Source organism: Sminthopsis crassicaudata, chromosome 2 (assembly GCF_048593235.1).
Source record: "Sminthopsis crassicaudata isolate SCR6 chromosome 2, ASM4859323v1, whole genome shotgun sequence".
In the NCBI taxonomy this organism is placed as follows: domain Eukaryota; kingdom Metazoa; phylum Chordata; class Mammalia; order Dasyuromorphia; family Dasyuridae; genus Sminthopsis; species Sminthopsis crassicaudata.
The window spans coordinates 218,582,912-218,606,274 of NC_133618.1; the positions used below are offsets into that span (position 1 = coordinate 218,582,912).

Sequence of the window (23,363 nt, forward strand, 5' to 3'; positions counted from 1 at the left end):
AATGGCAAATAATATAACTATACTAAGAAGCAGCTGGTAACATGGCATGACTATAAAATAAGACCTGGGTTTCAATATTTAAAAGATGAGGAAGCCTCTTCCAAATTCCCAGGGTTACACTGTTACATTATGAAATTCTGAACTTGTATAAAAAAATAAAGTTAAGCCAAAATTATATATATATATATATATATACATACCTGTATATATAAATGTATATGTATTATCTTTGTATTATATTATATGTATTATATATACATATGCATATAAAATATAAATATAATTTTATTTATATTTTCTATTATATATATATTATACACACACACACACACACATATATATGTTATTAGACATGACATCAAAGCAACTAATTGTTTTGAAAAATTTAATTAGATTGTTGATTCAATGGGAAAATAGTTGAAGTGATGTTCAGGTTGGCTTGTTTAGACTGAATGGTAAATTCAGACCAAAAATTTGTTCTGATAGGCTTAGCTATTAAATGGCATGATGTGATTAGAGGTAATTTTAAGGTAAATTATTTAGGAACGTATCACCTTCAAAGCCAGGTTAGGATGAAAGATGTTAGGGTTTAGTTGAATAGATGTCAATTCTTTAAACATATATATGTTGCACAATCCACTGAGATTTCTTTCATCTTTATGGAGAAGGGGAGTGAAGTGATTTCCCTTCATAAAGTACTCAAAGTTGTGTAGAGGAACACATTGTGTGCATAAGCAGTGCCCAGGGCTTGTCCACAGGAAGAGAAATGACTGATGGTCCTAAAAAGCTCTCCCTAGGAATACCAACTAGTTTATCTACTTTTAGCAACCTGGACATCTCTCTTTCCTTTTTCCCTTTCTTCTTGAAAATTACCCCTACATTTCCTGCAACTGCTTTACATTCTGAATTATATTTGTGCCAGTTCCCTACTCTGGGGGATTTTCTATCTGTGTATGACTTAGATTCTGTCCTGGTGCTGATTTAACAAGCTGGGATATCTAAAATTGAGACACAAATCTCTTTCTAAAGAGGGACAAAGAAAATTTTGACTTTCTTTATTGTCCTTATCTAAAATGATTTGACAGCTAATCATGAGTTAGATTCAATAACAGATGTCTATGTGAGTTTTTCTGTTTTTTCAGCTTAGTTTATAATTTGGTATAAATTTTAATCAAATATATAATTAAAAGTAAGGATGTGCCCATTTGCTTTCAGATCATAAGAATGGTACCAAACTCCCAAAGCTCACACTTGTAGAATAAAAGAAAAAAAACTAGTTATGGATTTAGAAGAACTGGGTTCAAATCCCACCTCTGAAGTAAACTATGTGAGTGAATTTGACACTGATAAAGATAAGGTTTGGGCAACCTCAACTGGCCCTGATGGAAAGTGAGGCTAAATATGATAACAATAGTCCACAAATTATTAATTGTTTGCTAACTTCTCCATTTAATTATTTCCTCAGTATAACTATACTACCTGCAGACTACTTGATTTTTCTGAGCCTCATTTTCCTTATCTATAAAATGCTAGGACTAAATGACCTATGAAGTTTTTTTAAGCTCTCAAACCTAGACCTAACCCTCTATTTCATTGGTCCAGGTCTAGTTCTATCAGCACCAACCTGCATCACAGCACTAAAAAAATCATCTTAATATAAGTTCCACCAGAGACAGAGGATTAGACACTAGCAATTTACACAAAAGAGAAATATTTGTTCAGTGAAACATTGAGACATAGAAATAATCTTCTGGCTTGAATATGAGTTATTTTTGCTTATTAAAACAGACATTGTGCTTCAACCAATCTGAGATTTGTGTTCATTTATTTATTGAAAGTAAGCTGTATTTAGACAATAATATCTTTTTATTAGATTGGCATGGTCATTGAATTGTCTATAACATCCCCATTTGGACACATTAGGGAAAGCAAATATGCATTTTCCTAGGAAAGAACACTAACAACCTTCATGTTTTCCATTTGCTTAGAGACTAATGAATTCTGATTGACACACCTGATATTTTTTTCTTGCAGCTGAATGACACTGAGATGGAGAAGTATTTCACTCCTTGGAAAACCAATGCAAATCAAGGAAACTACTTCTAATAGGGTCCTTACCACAGTGTGGCAACTGATCAATACCAGCAGGGGCCTAACCCATTATTACTAAAGGTGGGATTTCTGAGATTTCTCAGGGATAATTGAATTTCTATCAGCCTGTGACCTTTACAGGAAACAGCCTAGCAATGTTTAGGAAAATGAAAGAATAAGCTGCAGTTGAGGTAAGAGCGAATATTAGACAGGAAGTAAGCTTTTTTTTTTTTTTTTTTTTTTTTTTTTTTTTTTAAGTTTTAGACCAAAACAAGATGGATAATTTGAAGGTCAGAATGAAAGAGTAAAGGAGGAAAAAAATAGAAGTATGTTCTGCCTTTTATTCCAGGTCCTGTAGACTAAATGGATTCTTTAAATATAGAGAATTGTAGTAGCTAATCTCCAAGGGCCACTAGATCATGGCCAGGAAAGGAAAAGGGGAAAAGGAAAAAAGATAAAGATGAAAACAAAAATTTAATACCTGTTTCCCCTACACATTACACACACACACACACATACACACACGCACGCACACACACGATAACAGAATCATAAATTTATTAGAATCATAGAACCTCAGAACTGAAAAGCACCAAACTAGTCCTTATATAGTCTCCCTTTGTAGCCTTCCAATGTCAGGGTACTCACTGCCTCTCCAAGGGAGCCCATTTTTGAACCTCACTATTGTTATACCATCTTTCTGGTAAATAATTCTACTTGGTTATCCCAAAGGTATCTCAATTTAATATATACAAAATAATAATGATTATCTTTAATCTCATATCCAACTTTCTTCCTAATTCTTCCATTTCTGTTAGCATAAAACCAGGTAGCTCTCCCTCCTCCTTCACCTCTCATGTGCTCTAAGTCCCTGATTCTTACCAATTCGATTTCCACAGAATCACCTGTACCTGTCCCCTTTCTCTACTCACAAAGTTACCACACTATGTCAAGGTCTTATCATATTTCCCCTGAATTACAAGAGACACCAAATTGTTCTCTTTGGCCCTATATTCACCCTTCTTCAATACTACTTGTCATTCTATCACCATCACTTTGCATAGATTGTCTTCCATACCAGGAATGCTCTCCTTGCTTACCTTTGCCTCTGAGAGTTTCTAAGTTCTTGAAATCCTCTGCTTAAACCCTATTTCCTAAAAAAAGGCCTTTATATACATTTTGAGAAGCTGGCACCTATACATTCCTCTAGTTTTCTCTGAATGATGGCTAAATATGCTGAAGTTAGGGGAGAGGATGATATGCATTTTTCATAATCATACATACATGCACACGTGTCTGTGTGCATGTGTGTACATAAATACATGCACATACATATTTTGGTTCTTTCCATTTAAATATACATGCTTAGAGATTTGTGTATACTGTTTTTTTCAATATATAATGTATATATAGGCACTTTCCATATACACACATATATATGCATACATACCACATACATACATATATGCACACATGTATGTATGTGTGTGTGCTATTTTCTTCCATATATTTGTGTATGCAAGTAGACATACAAATTTCTAGCTTTTTATTTGTGTCTTTTATACTACAGGTTTCTTAGACTGACTGTGATGTCCCAGGTTCAGTCAGATAAGGACAGAAAAGAGTGGGTCTATTGATCACTTCTGTGTTCTGGATACCAGGCTTAAATTCATGCAGTGTTTGTTTTTTTTGGCTTCTATGTCACGTATTTGGCTCATTTTGAGTTTACAGTCTACTAAAGCTCCCAGATCTCATCCCCTTTAAGCCAGAACCCCTTAAGGCCCTGATCTCATCACTAAATCTATACTGTAATGGCAACAAGGAGAAACAGCATTTTGGTTCTTTCTTTCCATGCCTGATCCAGGGAACCAGATGATCACAAGCCAGCATCACGAACACAGCCTTTGTTCATCTCTCACAAGGCTCAGTAATGATACAATGGGGCATGTACCAGGAGGGAAGTTTATGATTGGTCAATGATTTCTCTACATACTCCTTCCTACTGCATGTCTCATTTCAGCTTGTTAGTTCCTATTAAACCAGTGTTTTATACAACTAGGAGCTTAGGAAATATTTGTCAAAATAAATCAATTATTGAGAAGATGATAGTGAATGATAGCAATTTATCTATGTTTAGGATGCCTTTCATTCACTCTGAGGAATTATTTGCTGTAAGAACATAGATATTTATATTAAAGAAGTCCTTAAATTGTTGTGAGTCATTGTTCAAATGTAGACAAAGCCACTCGCTCATTTTACTACTGTTATCCCCTAGCTATCACTAGATCATATAGTGACATATGTAGTTGGATATTATACCATAGTGGCTGCTCAGATGCTAATGACATGTTAGCTATCTAAATGCTTAAGAAGTTAGTAAATAATAAAAGTAGAAGTTCACATTTTTATAGCTCTAACAAATCACATTTCTCCTAATCTCATTATGAGGTAGAGATGGCAAATATTCTTAACCCCATTTTATAGCTGATTACCAGTAAAATGATTTGCCAAATGAATAGTTTCAGAACCAAGATTCAAAACTAGGTATGACTCCAAGTCCAACCTTTTTTACTTCACAACATGATGCCTCCTCAAACACTTATTCACTCACCAAACAATTATTAAATGCCTAATTTATGTAGTTAGTGACCTATGCCAAGAAGAAACTTATAAGCTAAAGATGAGATAATTACACAGAAAAGTGCTACCTAACTTTTCTGTCTTCTTGACACAACTTCCTGAGCATACAAAAAGGGATCATTACTCTGAATGTAATAATTCATAATAAAGTGACAACAAAGATGATGATGACATTCAACATTAATAGCTAGCTTTTACCTAGTATTGCAAAGTATGCTGTGCATTTTATATCTCTTATCTCATTTGATTCTCAAATCTATTATCTATAATTCATAATATATAATTTTGATGTATTTGCATTATCTACAAACTATTATTTCCATTTGTTTTCTCATTTAATTTTCACAACAATCTTGTGAGGTAGAAGCTCTGATTATCTTATTTTAGAGACATGGGAATCAAATGTGAAAGACAATAAGTGACCTTCCTAGATCACATAGCTACTAAGTGTCTGATATAGAATTCAAATCCAGTTCTTTTGGATTCCAAATACAATGTTGTCTATTGCACTACACAGATAGCATGCTAGACTCTGTGACAGAGTGACTGCAGAACCTTAGGGGTTAAGGATTAAGTTTTAGTATCATCTTAGCACATTCTAATTACCAAGACCAATAAGAAGGGAGGAAGATTTTAGCTGGGGCAGAGGCCATCCAATTAGAGCTGTGCTGTCACATATCCCAATGCAGATAGTGTACCAGTACTATATTTCTCTCACTGGGTCTCATTTCCTTGAGTCTTTCTCCAGGCTGCTTGTTATAAGGACAAAGGCAGATAGGATGTGTTGACCCATTAGGGATGTTCCATTCCTACAAGGCATCTTCTGATTAAAAGTAAAGTATATATATACTCTCTCTCTCTCTCTCTCTCTCTCTCTCTCTCTCTCTCTCTCTCTCTCTCTCTCTTTCTCTCTCTCTCTCTCTCTCTCTCTCTCTCTCTCTCTCTCTCTCTCTATATATATATATATATATATATATATATATATATATATATATGTACTCTAGGCTGCTGTTGCTACTATTATTATACCATTACCACCATCACCACCACTACATCACTATTACAGCTACTACTACTACTATTACTGTCACCACTATTACTACTACTACCACTATTACAGTTACTACTACCACTATTGCTGCTACTGCTGCTGCTGCATCCAGATTTGACTTTGATGCATCGGGGATTTCTGGTCTTTATTTTCCAATTTTACTGGGTTTCAGAACCAGGATTGAGACATTTTGTGATTGAGAGGACATCAGCCTGCCTCCAGTCCTCCCCACTTCCGATTCCCAGAAAATGCTTTTTTAAAGGAGCTAAATTGAGAACAGGTGGCACTGATTTTAATATCTTCTATAAAATCTTCTAAGACTTAACTTAAGATGAAAGGTCCTACACAGTCTGCATCCCCCAGGAGAACTGGGATCAGTATTCCTCTTTCATTCCTATAGTTCTTTCTCAGCCATTCTCAGCAGAGAATAAACAGAGCCCATAAATGAACTTTTCTTGTATGCAAGGCAGCATGGTTTCAGGGGCAACCAGACATATGCCTCCCCAGAGCAAAAATGCCCAGTGACTCTGAGACACAGGAGAATGGATTTAGAAAAAGCCTTTCATGCTGCAAACATCTGCCAAATAACAGGATACAATGATAGATATCTGTGACAGAGTGTATGTGAGAGTTGAGGATATGCTTTTCTCTTGGCCATTCAGTTCATTTTAATGGACTTTTTTTGTTTTGTTTTGACTTTACAAAGGGGAAATTGGGATTGAATTTGTTGACCCAACACATCTCAATCTTGCATAAGAAGGTCAATAATGTGTCTGATTGTTTTCTCTTTAGGCTCTTTGGTCAGTTACTCTGTCTGAAAAGTTTTGAAAAGATGGAATTTAAATTGCTTGAGGGATATTGGTTTCCAATAGATAAAATGAATATCTTGCTTATTCATATCAGAAATGATAGACAGAAATATGTAATTTTTTGTTTCATGAGATAAAGACAGTAAGCCAGCACAGATTTTCACATATAAATTATGAATTAAGATGACATTTTGAGGAAGCTGATAAGCACAATATTCCATATATGGCCTTCAACTAGCTTTCAAAAAATCTCTTCAGGGCATGTGAATTATATAGCATAATTTAAAATCCTATAGATAAACATACTGTATCTAATAGAATATTAAACATTTGACACAAAATAGTGTGAAAAAAGAAATTTTTCAAGAGCTTCCATTTCTTGAAACATTATCAGAAAATATCTTTAAAGCTGAGAGTAACATGAAATAGAAAAATCATATTTTCATGTATATTCATTTTCCCACCCACTTGTAGTAATATTTATTTCATTTTGCTGAAGTCGGGTAAAATACAATAAAGCACTATATATTCACCCTACTGAAATAGTAACACTTAAAAAAAGCAGTTGTTGGTAAAAGGATGTGTTTTGGAAATAGCAAAAGGCAAAGAACTCAGCATGAATGTTAAAATGCTTAACAGGGATTGCAGGGAAATTATCAGAATGGATGAAACTATATACTGTAGTGTTAGATAGTGGTACAAAGATGTTTTTGAAGAGAAAAATAACCTAAATTATAATAAGGAACTGAACGTTTTACAATAAATTAGCTCCAGAAATGTTGTAAAACTGTATTTTTTTGCCATAAAATAATGATTAGCAGCACTAACAATTGGAAAGTAATTATTAAGGTTACTGCTTAAAAGGAAAAAAAAAAGTGATATTGCTTGGTGAAAAGTTGTATTCAAATAAATTAACTAAACCTAATGAATAATCTCAGTCCTTGGGGAAAATAATTTGTCCCAGTAAAAATGAAATATTTTTTATCTAATCATAAAGTTCTAGACAAATCCAGTAATCATGTAGCCAACAAGTATTTATTAAATGGGTTATTTTTGAGGAAGGTCAGTATGTCATAATCAAAATATAAGTGATGTCTAGACAGTTTCAATATTAATGAAATTAATATTAATATACTGTTTTACATATTAATATTATTCTTAATGTTATAGAATAATAACATAATATGTAGTTAATATAAATTGATTAATCACAAAGTCAGGATTAATACAATACTTTGCCTCATTGCATTCCCAGATCAATTCAGCAATATAATGATCACTAGTTTTTATTTAGCTCTAAAGTTTCCATAATGCTTTACATGTTTTATCTCATTTGATCCTCACAATTATCCCTTAAAGTAAGTGCTATTATTATTCTGATTTTATGGAGGTGAAAACTGACGGTAGGAGAAGCAAAATTGAGGTGGTCCAGCCCTTAGGAAGGATTAGTAGTAACCTTAAGGCCACCTGGCCTTGGAAGTGATGTAGTTGGAAATGATGTATTTCTTCCCCTAGGCTATCCTGTTCTAATTTATTCTATATGACCTGGATGCTAAGGCCACAAATATTATAGGCTATCAGATAACAGCTTGTTGGTCAGTGATAACAGTTTCTGAGACTAATGAGCAACAATAACTTTGCCCATTGACTTGGAGATGGATCCAAGCCTGCAAATTCATTTGAGACAATTTGTAACACTGCTCTGGAAAACCAACATTTTGGGGTCCCCTTGAACTTCAACATTTGGCAGCTTCTATGGGGATATACTTGTTTCCCCTGACTTCACCCTCTCCTTGTCATTCTTTTCTTCCTCTATCCTATAGCTGGGACATCCCCAAGCACTTAAAAAGGCTTGTAGCTGTCATCAGTGAGCTGCACACTCAGCATACTTCCTTTGACTAGGATACTTTCTCTTGAGTGGAGACAGCAGGGCTGGGGGAACACTTGCCTATTTTCACCCTCCCTGAGATATTGGAGGAGGTGACTTATTATAGGAATAGAAACAACAAAAACATGCTCCACTTCAACACTCTTTCTACTATAATACCATCAAAAGCCAATGAGTTGGTAATTTGTATCTAATTCTGAATTTTTAATGAATCAAATTGCTCTCTCTCTCTCTCTCTCTCTCTCTCTCTCTCTCTCTCTCTCTCTCTCTCTCTCTCTCTCTCTTTTTAGCAGAGGAAAACACACCATAGACGATATTTTGCTAGAAGGGATTTGGATCTGAACCACTTGCTAAGGATCATTTCAAGGCTTCAGGCACAAGATAGTCTTGTTGGCTTCTGGGAATCTCTGATTTTGTCACTCAAGAAAATGTAAAGACTTAGTGATGGACAACTAAGTTATAAGGCAACCCACATGCCAATCCAAAAGCATAAACTAGAGTTTAGCAAGCTCTGATGTGCAGAAGAACACAGGCTCACCCCATGATTGCCAATTTTTCAAGTAGCATTTCAATCAATAGAATGTTATTGGAAAACACAATCAATAAATTCCCTATAGAGATATGCAATCACTGAGGACTTAATGAAAACAGAACTCAAATAGATAAATTGGAACTTGTTCATCATTCTGTAGAAAGTATCACTTTAACTGAAAAACATGAATTAGATTCTTTCCCTTGAGAGGCAGAGTTGCTTCTCTCAGAACTAGAGTCATAAAATCTCAGACTTAGTTGTGTCATGGGGGGAGGGAGTCTTCTAGTCTCTGTATAAATACCTAGAGGGAAGAATGTTTCCCTGTTTCTAGACATTTTCATTGATTAGTCTTTGTTTTGGATGAACATAGAACAAGGCTCTTCTGTCTTCCCATGATGACACTTTTAAAACTTTAGATCAGTGAAAATTGTTCTCTTTGGTAAAGGAAAATAGTAGCTTCTCTGTTTTCTCATTTTTTTCTTTCTACTTCTAGAAATGGACCTATCTCTTCTTGGGTCCTCTGCGTACCTTCCCCCCAACATAGTAACTAAAACCATCCTGTTGTGTATAATCTTAATTACCAGACTTAACTTATTCTGGTCTTTAACTTGGATGTTATTATATTCATCCTCTGAATAGCCATAATTTTGATCTTTTCAATCAATTCAACAAAAAATTTTTTGAGCACATGCTATGTTCAAAATACTGTGCTAAGCTCTAGGTAAGGAAGATAGAGAAAAGGATAAAGAAAGAAAAGTAGAAAGAAAGTGAGAAAGAGATAGAAAGAAAGAAAGAAAGAGAGAGAGAGAGAGAGAGAGAGAGAGAGAGAAAGAAAGAAAGAAAGAAAGAAAGAAAGAAAGAAAGAAAGAAAGAAAGAAAGAAAGAAAGAAAGAAAGAAAGAAAGAAAGAAAGAAAGAAAGAAAGAAAGAAAGAAAGAAAGAAAAAAAGAAAGGAAGGAAGGAAGGAAGGAAGGAAGGAAGGAAGGAAGGAAGGGGAAGGAAAGAAGGAAAAAACAAAAAAAGAGAGAAAAAAGAAAGTTAAAAAACATCTCTGTCCTTAAGGAGCAAACTGATGTATAAATTCTTTGTGTATCCATATTGAAATGTATTTTAAAAACTTCTCACTTTTTCTTCATAATCAGAATAATTTGTGTTTTTAGAATTATGGAAGTGATTTGGCCAAGTATAGACTGGATTGTTCAATCTAAATCTAAGATTTTGTGAGTTTCTTTCTTACAAATCTCCCATCTTTGTGGATCAGATTTTGCAATGATTATTTTAGCTATAGGATATATATATGGTGTTCTACTTTTCACCCCCCAGACTAATTATCATAAACTCTAATACAATATCATCACTTCTGGATGAGGTTCTCATCACATGTAATTTGAAATTACAGTGAGGTAGATTTCAGTTCAACATAAACCTTAAAATAATTAAAGTCTGAAAATGAAATAAACTGCTTTCATAGCACTGACTTGTCACTAGATGTATTCAAATAAAGGTTAATTACTGCTTCTTAAGGACATACTGGAAAAGATTAAATTATCTCTAAGAAACATTTGGAGAAGTTGAGAGGTGCAATGAATAGAGTCCTGGATTTCAAATCAGAAAGACAAATTCAGATTCCATACTTGACCCTTACAAGTTGTATGACCCTAGATAACTCACTGGAATCCAGAATCAAATTCCTCATCTGTAACATGGGGACTATAATAACAACTATCTTACAGTGTTGTTGCAAAAACTAAATGAAATAATATTTGTAAAGTACTTTGCAAACTTCAAAATCCTTTATAAATTTTAATGGTGGTGATTATGATTCTAATCTTCTGTGATTCTAAATTTTAAATAATAAGGTCTCTAAGTAAGACTTCAATGTCACCTCAGTTTTAAAAAAAAGTTTGTCTTTAGGAAGGGTTCCTATATCTCAAACTGGTAGCTATTAGAGAAATATTTCAAGCAACTACAGTCATAAATTAAAAATAAAATAAATGAGATAAATTATTTAAGTCGTTTTTCTTCCCCACTGCCCTTGAGTCTGTGAACAAACATTTAATACAGGGACTCATTAGTTGAAATATCTTCTAATAAGGGCCTTTCTTGAACCTACTAACTATTAATGCTCTCACTTTTGCCCTCCAAAGGGGGAAAAAAAAACAAAACTTGTGTGTTCATTTTGTATGTGCTTTTTTATATATACAAACACCAGCATCTTGTCTTCCTCTGTTATCAAGGGTTCTTCATTTTGTCTGTGTCGGGGATGCCTTTACCCATAATCATAATAATATTTATAAACATATAAAATAAAATGAATAGGATTACAACTGAAAGCAATTATATTAATAGTTGCTAAAATATATTTTAAAATATCTTTGGACCAAAGATTAAGAAACCCAGACCTATAAAATGTAAGATATATGAGTACAGAGGTCAGCTCATTTTATTCCTTATTTACCCAGTGATTAGTACAATGCTGAAAACATACTGTAGAATGCTTGTTGATATGTCATAGCTTTAGAGCTAGAAGGGACTTTAATGAGGTAGCATTTTATAGTGCTACCTCACAAATTTTATTTTCATATAATTTGGTATCACTTTTTCATTTGCATCAAAATCTTCATGATGCCATTAAGGTTTTCTTGGCAAAGAGATTGGAGTGGTTTGCCATTTCCTTCTTCAGCTCATTTTACAAATGAGGAAACTGAGGCAAACAGGATTAAATAATTTACCCAGGGTCACATAGTTAATAAAAATCTGAGGCTTTCCTGACTCTGAGCCTAACACTATCTACCTTGCCACCCAGCAGAACCACACAAGAGGTGCTGATTAAATGCTGATGATTGTTTAGTAACTGCATTCAAATGTTCTACATTATTTTCTACAGAAATTATGAGTGAAAACCTACTATTCTGTCCCCCACCTACCTTCATATCAATCTAAATACAGTAATATTATATAGAAAATGGGGTATCTGGCAAACCAGGAAATTTTAGCTGGGTTCACATTTTGACTGTGATATATACATTCTAGCTTTATGAACTTTGGCATCTCACCTAAGCTCTCAGTGTCCCAAGCAAATCTCTAAAGTTATTATTTATAGATGATTTGGCAATGTTTAAGATTAAATGAGGATTAATAACAGGAGTTCCTTAAATCAAAGGTCTACCTCCCCATTCAAGTCATTCCTTTGTATACTTGAGAACTGCTCTTTTTGCTACCTGCAAACTATTTCCCCTCAAAACTCGTATTATTGAATATTCTCTAGGGAGAAGCAAATTCTATCTCACTCTGTGTTCTCTGCAAACTGCTGCAGAAGGTTCACTCCATGGCAGTCTCCATATTTTTATCGACTCTGTACTGAGAGCCTATAATAGTTCCTTCAGTTCCATTATAATCTATCATGTAAAAATGTGTCCTGACACTTTTAAAGGCATGGATTATTTACCTGATGGAGTACACACGTCTATCTTATGTCAATTCCTGTTACAAACTGTCAGAAGTTAAGATGAGTTTACGTAATAAACAATCTTGGGGGGAAAAAAAGTTACAACTACAATATGCACAGAAGCTTTTCTAATGTTAATAATTCAGCAGGTGCCCATCAGGGCCTAGTCTACATTATAAACGTGAAGCTGGTGATATTTCATTTTTAAAAATGCAACCATTTTGAGTTACAGAGAACAGAAAAAGGTCTGTAGCCAATAAATGTCTAGTTTTTTATTCAGTTCTATAAATGAAAAATAATAATAAAAAAGGCAAATGCAACTAACTGAGCACATTGTGCTTTGCACACCTGTGGAAACATTTTCCTTCCCAACTTGGTAGTCAGCAATCAGCAGTAAGCCTCTGTTTCCTGAGGAGTGTACACAGACTGTGATTAGGGGATTGTGGGAAGAGAAGGTAGAGTATGTGATTACCTCACCTTCCAACCCATCACTATGCAAATCTATATATAATGCAGAGAAGACAAGAATATTTATTCAGAGTCTCTAGGGTCAGTAAAAGCCTCCCTACTCCTGCTGAATAAGGTATGCTTCTTAGGTCATTAAACTATATTCATAATCTGGGTTATTACAATATCCTTCACTAAATTGTTCTACAACATCTGTTCAATCAGTTCATTTTTATAGCATGTCTTTGAAAGACATAGAGGCAGGAAAAACAGAATGAGAGAGAGAGATACAGAGAAAGAGAAACAGAGACAGAGAGAAAAAAGAGACAGAAAAATAAAAAGTGAAAATGAAACCAGAAACAGAGAGAATAGGAAAAAAGAGAGAGGAGAAACAGTGATAGAAAGAAAAATTGTTTTTTTTTTTTCCTCCAAGATGTAATTTGAAGACTCAACAACCTCACAATTAGATATTAGACGCAAATTCAAGATTCAACTTATATACATATGTGCTTTGTGATCCCAACTAATTACTTAAAATCACAGTTAAGTTTGAAGGAAAGTCTAAAAACCAGAGAGTTAAACATATATGACTATGCATATACCTATTCATATACACATATATACATATTAATTATCTAGAGCTTTGAGGAATGAAGATATATTTTGTAGTCATGCCTCTTACATTTTTAACTTATACGATTGAGTTTTTTAATTCTAATATACATTTATCCCTTTCATGTTCAATATTCTTCTTTTTTTTTTTTTTTTTTTGTCGCAGTGTTCTACCCTTTAAAGAGCATTTGTAATCTTAATTTCGTCATCCATCATATTGGTTCCCTGTTTCAAATCATCTTACTAATATGCCTTCTATGTCTAAATCCAGGCCATTGAGAAAAAACATTGAACTGAAAATATTCACTTTACTCTTCCTAATGATCTGAGAAACTCTCTAATGCAGGAGTTTTTTACCTGTAATCCATGAGTTTGTTATACGCACATGCATATTTGTGAACTGTATTCATTGTAATTGGTTTTCTTTATAATACTTTGCTTTTTGGAGGGGTCAAAAGAGAAGATATCTATAAATGTATTTAGCACAGTGCCTGGTACAGAGTCCCAGCTAAAAACTTGTTCTGTAATGAAAGCTCCTTGAGAGTAGAGGTTTTTTTTGTTATTTATTTATTTATTTATTGTCTTTATATCCTCAAAGCCTAGTATAGTATCTGGAACTATGCTTTTTAATTTTTTGTTAGAGATATTTATTTACATAGCTATTCCTCACATTTTCCTTAAAATCACTCATATGATGCTTGTGATAGATTATTCTGTGCATATATGCTTAGCCAATTAACTCAATCTAGAAGTCACTGCACAGTCCAAACTTAAGTATGTCACTTGATAAGTGTCCCAGTAGCTTTTCTCTATAGCTGTTCTTTATTAGCTTTGGAAAGGACCTCAGCCTGTATCAGTGAAGGACAAGTTTGAGCAAAATCCATCAAACTGGAAAGACTTAAAGGCTGGTCAGTCTGTTTGCAGTTTGAGGTCTCACCTATGACAAGAGTTCGTCATGAGTGTTAAACACCATTGATTTTTTTTTTTTTTTTGGATATGAAAACTTCTTACTAAGATGTGTAAGGACTGTTATATGCATCAGTAAAGGATAACAGCCACACTAATGAAATCATGATTCCTTGAATAATTGAAATAAGTCGTGCTAACTAAACACAGTTAATTTTAATAATAACATTTCTTATGCTCACTTTCCCCCTCTTTAAATCTAGGTAATGTTTCTGGTGGTATTCTGAAAGGAATACTATAAGTGGCTATTTGCATTAATAAACATGCAGCAAATGGTTTAATAATGTTTTAAAGGAAACATGTATTTGTGGAGATTTTAAGTAGCAGGAATTAGAGCTAGAAAATGAAATTATATGTGCCAAGAAGAGCCAGACCTATGGGAAATGTTTCTTTCTGCTTGACACTAAGGATTTGCATGGAGCCCTTGACTCTTCATTTGTTTTATGGTGATTAAACCTCTTGATTCCATGGGTATCTACTTAAATACCAAAGCATTGATAGTTGCCAATGGGCTCTTCAAGAAAAGTTTCTTTGTTTCATCTTTTTTATCTAAGCATGTTGCATAAAATATAGCTGAAAAATCAGTGACTTCTATAAATGCAAGAAATACATTTTCATGCACATGGATTTCACAACTTATAAATGGAGATACTATTTGATAATGCTTTGAACAATTAAAAGCAGTCTGCCCATAGAAGGTATTACTATTCTTTTTTGGTTCTATATTCACATTCTTATTTTTAAACAATTATTTTCCCTTCAGCCATCTGTTTAATATGAATTTCTCAAAGTTTATTTGATTCTTAATTTTTTTGTGATTGAAGAAACATCATATGGTATGATATTATTCTGGTTCTTCTCACTTCAATCAGTATCAGTTCATGTAAGTCTTTCCAGGTTTTTCTGAAATCTACCTGCTCATTATTTCTTACAGGAAAAAAAAATTCCACTATATTCAGATTAGCCATTCCCCAATTGATGTACATCCCCTCAACTTCCAATTTCTTATCATCACAGAGCTGCTACAAGCATTTTTTGCATGTTAGGGTTCTTTTCCCCTTTTTAATGATCTCTTTGTGTTTCAGACCCAGTAATGACAATCCTGCATCAAAGGGTATGCACAGTTTTATAGTCCTTTGGGCGTAGTTTCAAATTGCTCTCCAAAATCATTTCACAATTCTACCAACAAAGCATTAGTGTCCCAGTTTTCCAACATCCCCTCCAACATTTATCACTATCTTTTCTTGTCATCTTAGCCAATTTTATAGTTTTGACATAGTACCTCAGAGTTGTTTTAATTTGCATTTATCTATTCAATAGTGATTTAGAAAGAAAAAAAAATCTAATAGTATCTGAGAAACAAAGAATCTTATGGTCAAAGGAAATATTGGAATTCATCTAGTTCAGGATCCCTTCCAATATAGAAATCATTTTCTCAGCTTCTTTCAGTTGATTGTTCATAAATTTTTTGAATACTTTAAATGATAAAAATGTTATTATTATGGAATCCTGGGCTCAGATTGTTATCAAGTAAGTTATTTTGTATATTGAAATAAAACTTACTTTTCTATAACTATTACCTATTAGTCTTACTTTCTTATTTCTGGAACTTACTTATTTCTGTATCAATTTGTTCCTTCCATAAAGCAATCTTACAAATATTCGATATCAAACTTTTTCTATTCATTATTTTCAAAGTAAGTGTCTTTCAAGTCTTTAGCTTAGTGCTTTGTACCTAGTAAGAATTTTGGTTGTATTCAATCATTTTTTAGTCTGGAGGTTTGCCATTCATTTTCTAGCTAAATTTACATATGAGGAAATTGAGGTAAACAGGGTTAACTGACTTGCCCAGCATCACACAATCAGTAAGTCTTTGAAGTCATTTTTGAATCCAGGTCCTCCTGACTTTAAGTTCAGCATTATATCCACTGTACATCCTAAATGCCAAGTAAGAACTTGATAAAAGCTTTTTAATTCATCTAGCCATCCTTCAATTCATTCACTTATTCAATTCATTCATTCCTTCTAACAACCCTACAGGACATGGACCCTTCACTAGAGACATATCTAAAGAAGATGACTCAGATACCAGAATTCAGAGTACATGCACTTTTTAAATCATAATTTAAAAATATTGTAGTTTAAAATTTTATTACATTTATATTCTAATAGCACTTTCATTTCTTTAACATAGTAGAAATAATTAACTTTATTATCAAATCACCAAGAATATATTGTTCAACTACAAACCTTGCCCAGTGGCATATAATTTCCCCTTAAGTTGCCATATACCTGAATTAATTTTTCCTCTTTTCTAAGCTCACCTTGCTCATCCATCCCCCAAAGTAACCTGTTGAACTATGACTTCACAGTCTCATGGAATCATAACATCACAAAGCAGAATGGGACCTTAGAAGACATCTTTGCAAGTTTCCTCATTCAACCATCCTCAAAATGGTTGCATGACTTTCCTATGGTCCCACAGATATTAAGCAGCAGAAGCAGATTTCAAATCCAGGTACTATGCTTCCAAATATAGAAATCTATGCACTGTTCAGTGCTGTTTTTTGTTTGTTTGTTTGTTTTTGTTTTGTTTTGTTTTGTTTTGTTTTGTTTTGTTTTGTTTTGTCTCTGTATACCCCTTACAAAGGGAGAGCACCTTTGTAATTACCTACCATTGATTGAATGATAATGGACCAGAATTTTCCTCTACCATAAAAAGCAGTTTCCTAGAGCCTTTGTTCCTCCCACAAACAGAGTACACTGAGTAGTCTTTTCCTATGAGGTGGATCTACCTGAGGATCTATGCAATGAAGATGAATTTTTTATTCTATCCACACACCCTGTGGAGGCTATTGATCCAAAATTTCCTGGGTCTGTCATTGTCAGGCAATGTCATGACATCTTTTTGTACATGGCCAATGTTCTAAGATATCATCTTCTATTCAACTGAATTTTTCTTAATTATTTCTTGTATTGTTTTATAATAATGAAATACAGTTATTTAGAGGAACATTTGTTTGTTAATTGTTAATGTGTGTTCATTTGTTTATTTGTTTGTCTGTGACCGCAATGTTCTAATGTCCTGATTCATGCTGGGTACTATTGTCTGAATGTACTATAATTTGCTAATGCCTTTCTTAAAGTTATTGAACAAGACCAGATATTTTCAGATCAACTCACAGTAACAATTTGATTATCATCTCCCACATTGAAAAAAGACTTCACTCACTAGATCTAAGATGTTATTAGCTTTTGTAGTAGATGTTTCTTACAACTGACCAGAATTAAGTTTTGAATGATAATTAAAATTGCAGTCTTTTTTAGGTAAACTTCTGTCAAGATGGGTATCTTCTTTCATATGCTTGAAAACATACTTTCTTTTTCTTTTTTTTTTTAATCTCTCTTGTTGGGGACAGCTAGATGGGCTCAGGGGATAGAGCAGTAGCCCTGAAGTGAGGAGGACCTGAATTCAAATCTGGTCTCAGACCTCTTAACACTTCCTAGCTGTGTGACCCTGCCTGGGCAAATCACTTAACCCCCCCCCCCAAAAAAAATCTATCTATCTATACATATATATGCATTTATATGTATATGTATATGTATATGTATATGTATATGTATATGTATATGTATATGTATATGTATATGTATATGTATATGTATATATAAATATACCTCTTGTTTGTTAAAGAGCAATATTCAAGTCCATTGATATCCTTCTGAATATTGATTACTCATTTCCTTTTGCTTATGATGATAATGTTACCATAGAGATTGGAGTAGATTTGGAGTCACAAGGCTTACTAACACTGACTTGGCAATCACTCAACATGTCTGGATCTTGATTCCCTCTCTATAAAGTAAGCATTTTACTAGATAGCACCTACAGTTTTTTACAGCCTTCATCTTTGATTTTTTAATCTTGCAATAAGATCCCATCAGCAAGTATCTTTTATTTTTCATCAAAGTTGTTGATAAATGTCTTCTGCAAAAGAGGATCAAAGTCAAAGCTCTATGACATACCACTGGAAACCTCTTCTCCTTTTGACAAACATTCACTAATTAGTACTCTTTGGATTTGTTCATTCAACCAACACTGAACCTATGGCTCTTCATTTCTGATCTTATTCTATCATGCAGCTCATTATCTTGCAAGGTTTTTTTCCCCCTCCCTTACTCCAAGGATACCACTAGACACTTTGTTAAGGGTCTAGTTATAATTCAGATACTCTGTGTCTGCAGATGATGATCACTATTGCTGATTTTTTTTTTTAATGAAGGATGAATGTTCTGCAACAGGAAACACAAAAGTATTTATCTGAATTTAGAAGAAAAGTGTATATGGGAAGGAGAGGAAGATATTTCATCAAATAAGCTAACAGTACAAAATATTCCTGAAGGAACTTGCATATAATCATATTGAAAAGTAGAATTTAATAAAAGGAAACATGAAGTTTAAACTAGGTATTATAAGGAGGAAGAGATCATTGTAAACTCAAAGGGTCAAAGAAAACTTCATGAAGGTAAAGGAATTTGAAGGGAAAAAGTTCAATAAGGAGATATGACATTTGTAGAATAAAAAGTCTTTTGTCCTTATGAAGTGTAGCATGAAGTAAGATTTTTGGAGTCACTAGTAGTTCTGCATATACCTCTGTACACACATATACATATTTAGGTATTTATGTCTATATACATATATACATAAATGCATGTATACAGACACACATATATGTGAATAAGAATGGAAGGTAAATTAGAACCAGAAAAAAAAAAGAGCCTTTAGTTGCAGGATTAAGAATTTATTTTCCGTTCTTCAAGGTGCCAGAGACATCACTGAATTTTTTTGTTTAGAATACATGGGGAAGAGTAGAGATGAGAGAGAATAGAAGTTGAATGACCAATTTAAAGGTTGTAATTATAATAAGTAATAAGTAAGTAATAAGTAGCAAGGGTATGAACTATATTGAAGTCTGTGTAAGTGGAGTAATGGGTGTAGATGGATGAGATAGATACTATGCCATTAGCATCAATAGACCAGTCTGTGAAAAAAACATTTATTAAAGGTTCTCTGTGTTACAGAATCTGTGCTGAGGATACCTAAACAAAACAAAACAAAACAAACAAACATAAACTATCCATTCTCTCAAGAAGCACACATTCTAAAGGGGGAGACAATATGCAAATAAATATGTATAAATGACATATATATATATATATACATATATATATATATATATATATATATATATATATATATATATATATATATATCATGAATTTAAGATAATCTCAGAAAGAAGGCACCAGAAGGTACTGGAGTAAGGGACAAGAAAAGTTTCCTTCTGAAAGTGAGATTTGAGATGAGTATTGAAGGAAGCCAGGGAAATCACAACACAGAGATGGTGAAGTAGAGAATTCTAGTCATAGAGGGAATAGTGATGGGGAATTAGTAAGAGGAAGCCAGAAAAAAGTATACAGTCAGAAATGGTAATGTTTTATGTGGGGAGTAGCAAGAAAGCCAGGGTTGCAGCATCATAGAGTCCATGGAGAACAGTGAAATCTAAAAACAAAACAAAACAAAATTGGAAAGCTAGGGACAGATGAGGTTGTAAAGGAATATGAAACAAAGAATTTATATTTGATTCTGGACCTAAAATGTAGCCACTGGAAATTACCTGAGTTCAGAGCTAACATGATCAGAACTGAAATTTAAGAGTTTCACTTTGATACTTGGCTGCAGCATGAATAAGAGTGAGGAGAGACTTGAAACAGGAAGGCCAATAAGAAGGCAGTCACAATAGTGTAGGTATGAAGTAATAGAATGGCTTTACTTAGATTGTTATATGAGGAAAGAGAAAGGAACACATGGTATGGTAGAAACAATAAGACCTGCCAAGAGATTGGATATACGGAGTGAGTTCAAGAAAACATTCTAGGATGTTATTGAAGTTGTAAATACAGGCTACTAGAAGAATGGTGGGGCTCTCAATAATAACAAGGAAAAGAGAAGATATGAGCATCCTGAGGGAAAATTAATGAATTCTGTTGTCTGCATGCTGAATGTAGTATTCTTGTGGGACTTTTAGTTTGAGATTTCCAAAGAGGAAACTGGTGATGAGAAAGTAGAATTCAGAAGAAAAGCTAGAGCTAAATAAATAGATGTGGAAATCATCTACATAGGGATTATAATTGAATCCACAGGAGCTGATTATATGAGATAGTAAAATAACAAAAATGAAGAAGAAATGAAAAGATGAGGGAGAGAAGACAGACTTTTGGGAAACAATCATGGTTAGTGAGTGTGACCTGAATCACAATCCAGCAAAGGAGACTGAGAAGTTTAGGGAATACAGTAGACAGATGAACCTTAGTTTGATATCTCAAATGCCTGGAAGATTGATGGATCCCTCAAACATAAGGAAATTGAGATGAAGAACAGATTTAGTAAGGAAATATAATGAATTCATATTGAAGCAGGTAAGTTTGAGGTGCTTGGTGGGACTGTTTCATAGCAGACTACCACAAATTCATGTCTTAGCCTGATCTATAAATTGAACAAAAGGTTTCCACTTCAGTCATTTTTCTAAATCTTTTACACTTCTTTTATTTGATCCATGTAAACAGATGAAATGTCTATTGGTTTACTTATTATATTACTACCAGTTTGGTTGACTAATGGATCCAATCTTTGTTAATAAAATTTCCACAGGGAATTTAAAAGCAACATTAATGTTTCAATGTTTTGAAATCTGTCAATAATAAAATATATTTATAAATCAAAATTTAAATTGGTAGACCATGTGAAAATTCACAGGAAAAATGCCTAATTATGACATAAATAGAATAGAATAGAGAATAGTACTTAGTACTTCTGACCTGTAGGTATTAAATGGGGCTGTTGAGAGATATTTGTTATAAGTTTAAAGCATGGCATTTATAATGTCCATTGAGGAACATCATCACTAAACCATAGGATCTAGGTCTTTGCCCTTTTTCCTGTTTGCAGTTATAATGGCCCATATATTTGAAATGAATGTTTTGGGGATGTTCAACTCCCTGCCACTCATTATAATTTGTAGTAGGTCAAATACTCTAATTAAAACTTAAGACAGTGAAGGTCTCAGTTAAGAAATGTCAGTAATGGAATAGATTGTTAAGTTTGCCTCCAAAGGTTATCTTCTCTAAAATTTTATTTCTTTTCTCCAGATGAACTTATATGTGTTGGGTTTTTTACTTCTTAAATAGTAATGATATTGACATTTATATTGAGTATTATATCTTGCAAAGTATCTTGAGTACATTATCTCATTTGACTGTCTTGCTAATCTTGTGTGGTAGATACTAATCATTATCCCTAACTCCTAATTTAGTGGTCTTCATTGTTTTTAGTCTACTAGTACAATATTATTTGCCATAAAGATTCATAGCACAGTGATTGTTTAAGATAGCAACATAATGGGAGAGCCAGAAGAATTTCAGTCTGAGCAGTCATTTTGTTGAATCCTTTGTGAATTCAAGGTCTAATATATTTTAGATTTATGGATAAGATAGTGATCATCACATTTTATTTATTTTTTGTGTACTGTTCTTATCATGGGCAGCTAGGTAGTACAGTATATATATATATATATATATATATATATATATATATATACACACAGAGAGAGAACTAGGTTTGGAATCAGGAAGATTCGTCTCATGAGTTCAAATCCTGTCTTAGACACTTACTAGTTGCTGACTCTGAGAAAGTCACTTAACCCTGCTTGCTTCAGTTATTTATTTGTAGATAAATGTGGATAGAAAGAGACAAGGCAAACCACTCCAGTTTCTTTGCAAGAAAAAGTCAATGGGGATCACCAAGAGCCAGAAATGATTGAAACAACTTAACAACAAAAAATTCTTACCTCACTACATATGTTAGGTATGTTAAAACCATATTAAACAAAAGTATTTATAATTTTTCTTTTATTTGCATTAACACAAAATACAAAATATCTTATATATAGTAGAAGACAAAGTTATTTGATTTTTTCAGAGTCAAAACCAGTCAAAACAAAAATTCTGTGATGGCACAGAATTGTGAGCCTTCCCCATAAGAAAAATTTCCACAGAAACCTAGTTATATGATTATGGAAACCACAAAATTTCCATTTTCACATATTTATAATTTCCATTGAATCACACCATTAGTAATGACCTTGGAGGGCATTGTAGTAAAGCTTCCCACTCAATACAGAAATTTCCCTTTCAAAACCTCCCTCTCAAATGTTTGGGGGTTTAGCTTCTGCTTAAAGTGTTCACCTGGAAATACCATCTAAATGTTTAGGTATCTAAATATCTTTAGAAAGGTAGGTAGATGTCATAAAAAGGTACATTGTTTAAACTGTTAACTTCTAATACTTTCTAGGTATATCACCACTTAAGTCTCCATAAGTCTTAATTTTCTCATCTGAAAAATTTGGATTTAAAAAACAAACATATACTGAGAGCCTATTATGTTACAAAACACTATGCCAGAAACTAGTGTTGAAAGAACAGAAAAAAAATAGAACTGAATCTTTCTTCTACTATATGTAAGCCAGATAAGACCAGATCTTTTCTACAACACTTATTGATGAACTGAGTCCCTAAACAAAGCTATATCTCCCCAGCAGAGTTCCAGAGAAAACCTGAAAGAGTCAGATGATTCTTTGCAAATGCTAAAGGTGTGAGCCCCTCTCTATCTGGTGTATTTTATCTGTCCTGGAAAGAACTATGCCCTAGCATACTTTAGTCAATTAATATCAATTAGCTTTCATAAAAGGATATTTACTAAGAATATAGAAAAACAAAATATGAACATTTTTTTCCAACACTAAGGGCACAATTACTTCTTTG

At 33.4% G+C, this 23,363-nt stretch overlaps 1 protein-coding gene and 1 long non-coding RNA gene across 2 annotated transcripts in view; both read left to right on the forward strand.

Annotated features, from left to right (window-relative positions):
* The first annotated feature begins 1,279 nt into the window (after positions 1 to 1,279).
* Positions 1,280 to 23,363, forward strand: part of LOC141552713 (cadherin-13-like) — a 313,423-nt gene continuing 291,339 nt past the window's right edge. The window contains exons 1-2 of the mRNA XM_074284738.1: positions 1,280 to 1,389; positions 16,803 to 17,001. Of these exons, the coding sequence (XP_074140839.1) occupies positions 1,280 to 1,389; positions 16,803 to 17,001 (309 nt within the window). The remainder of the gene's footprint in view (positions 1,390 to 16,802; positions 17,002 to 23,363) is intronic.
* LOC141555397 (uncharacterized) overlaps positions 20,358 to 23,363 on the forward strand; it is a 64,963-nt gene continuing 61,957 nt past the window's right edge. The window contains exon 1 of the long non-coding RNA XR_012486179.1: positions 20,358 to 20,963. This is a non-coding gene — a long non-coding RNA (uncharacterized LOC141555397). The remainder of the gene's footprint in view (positions 20,964 to 23,363) is intronic.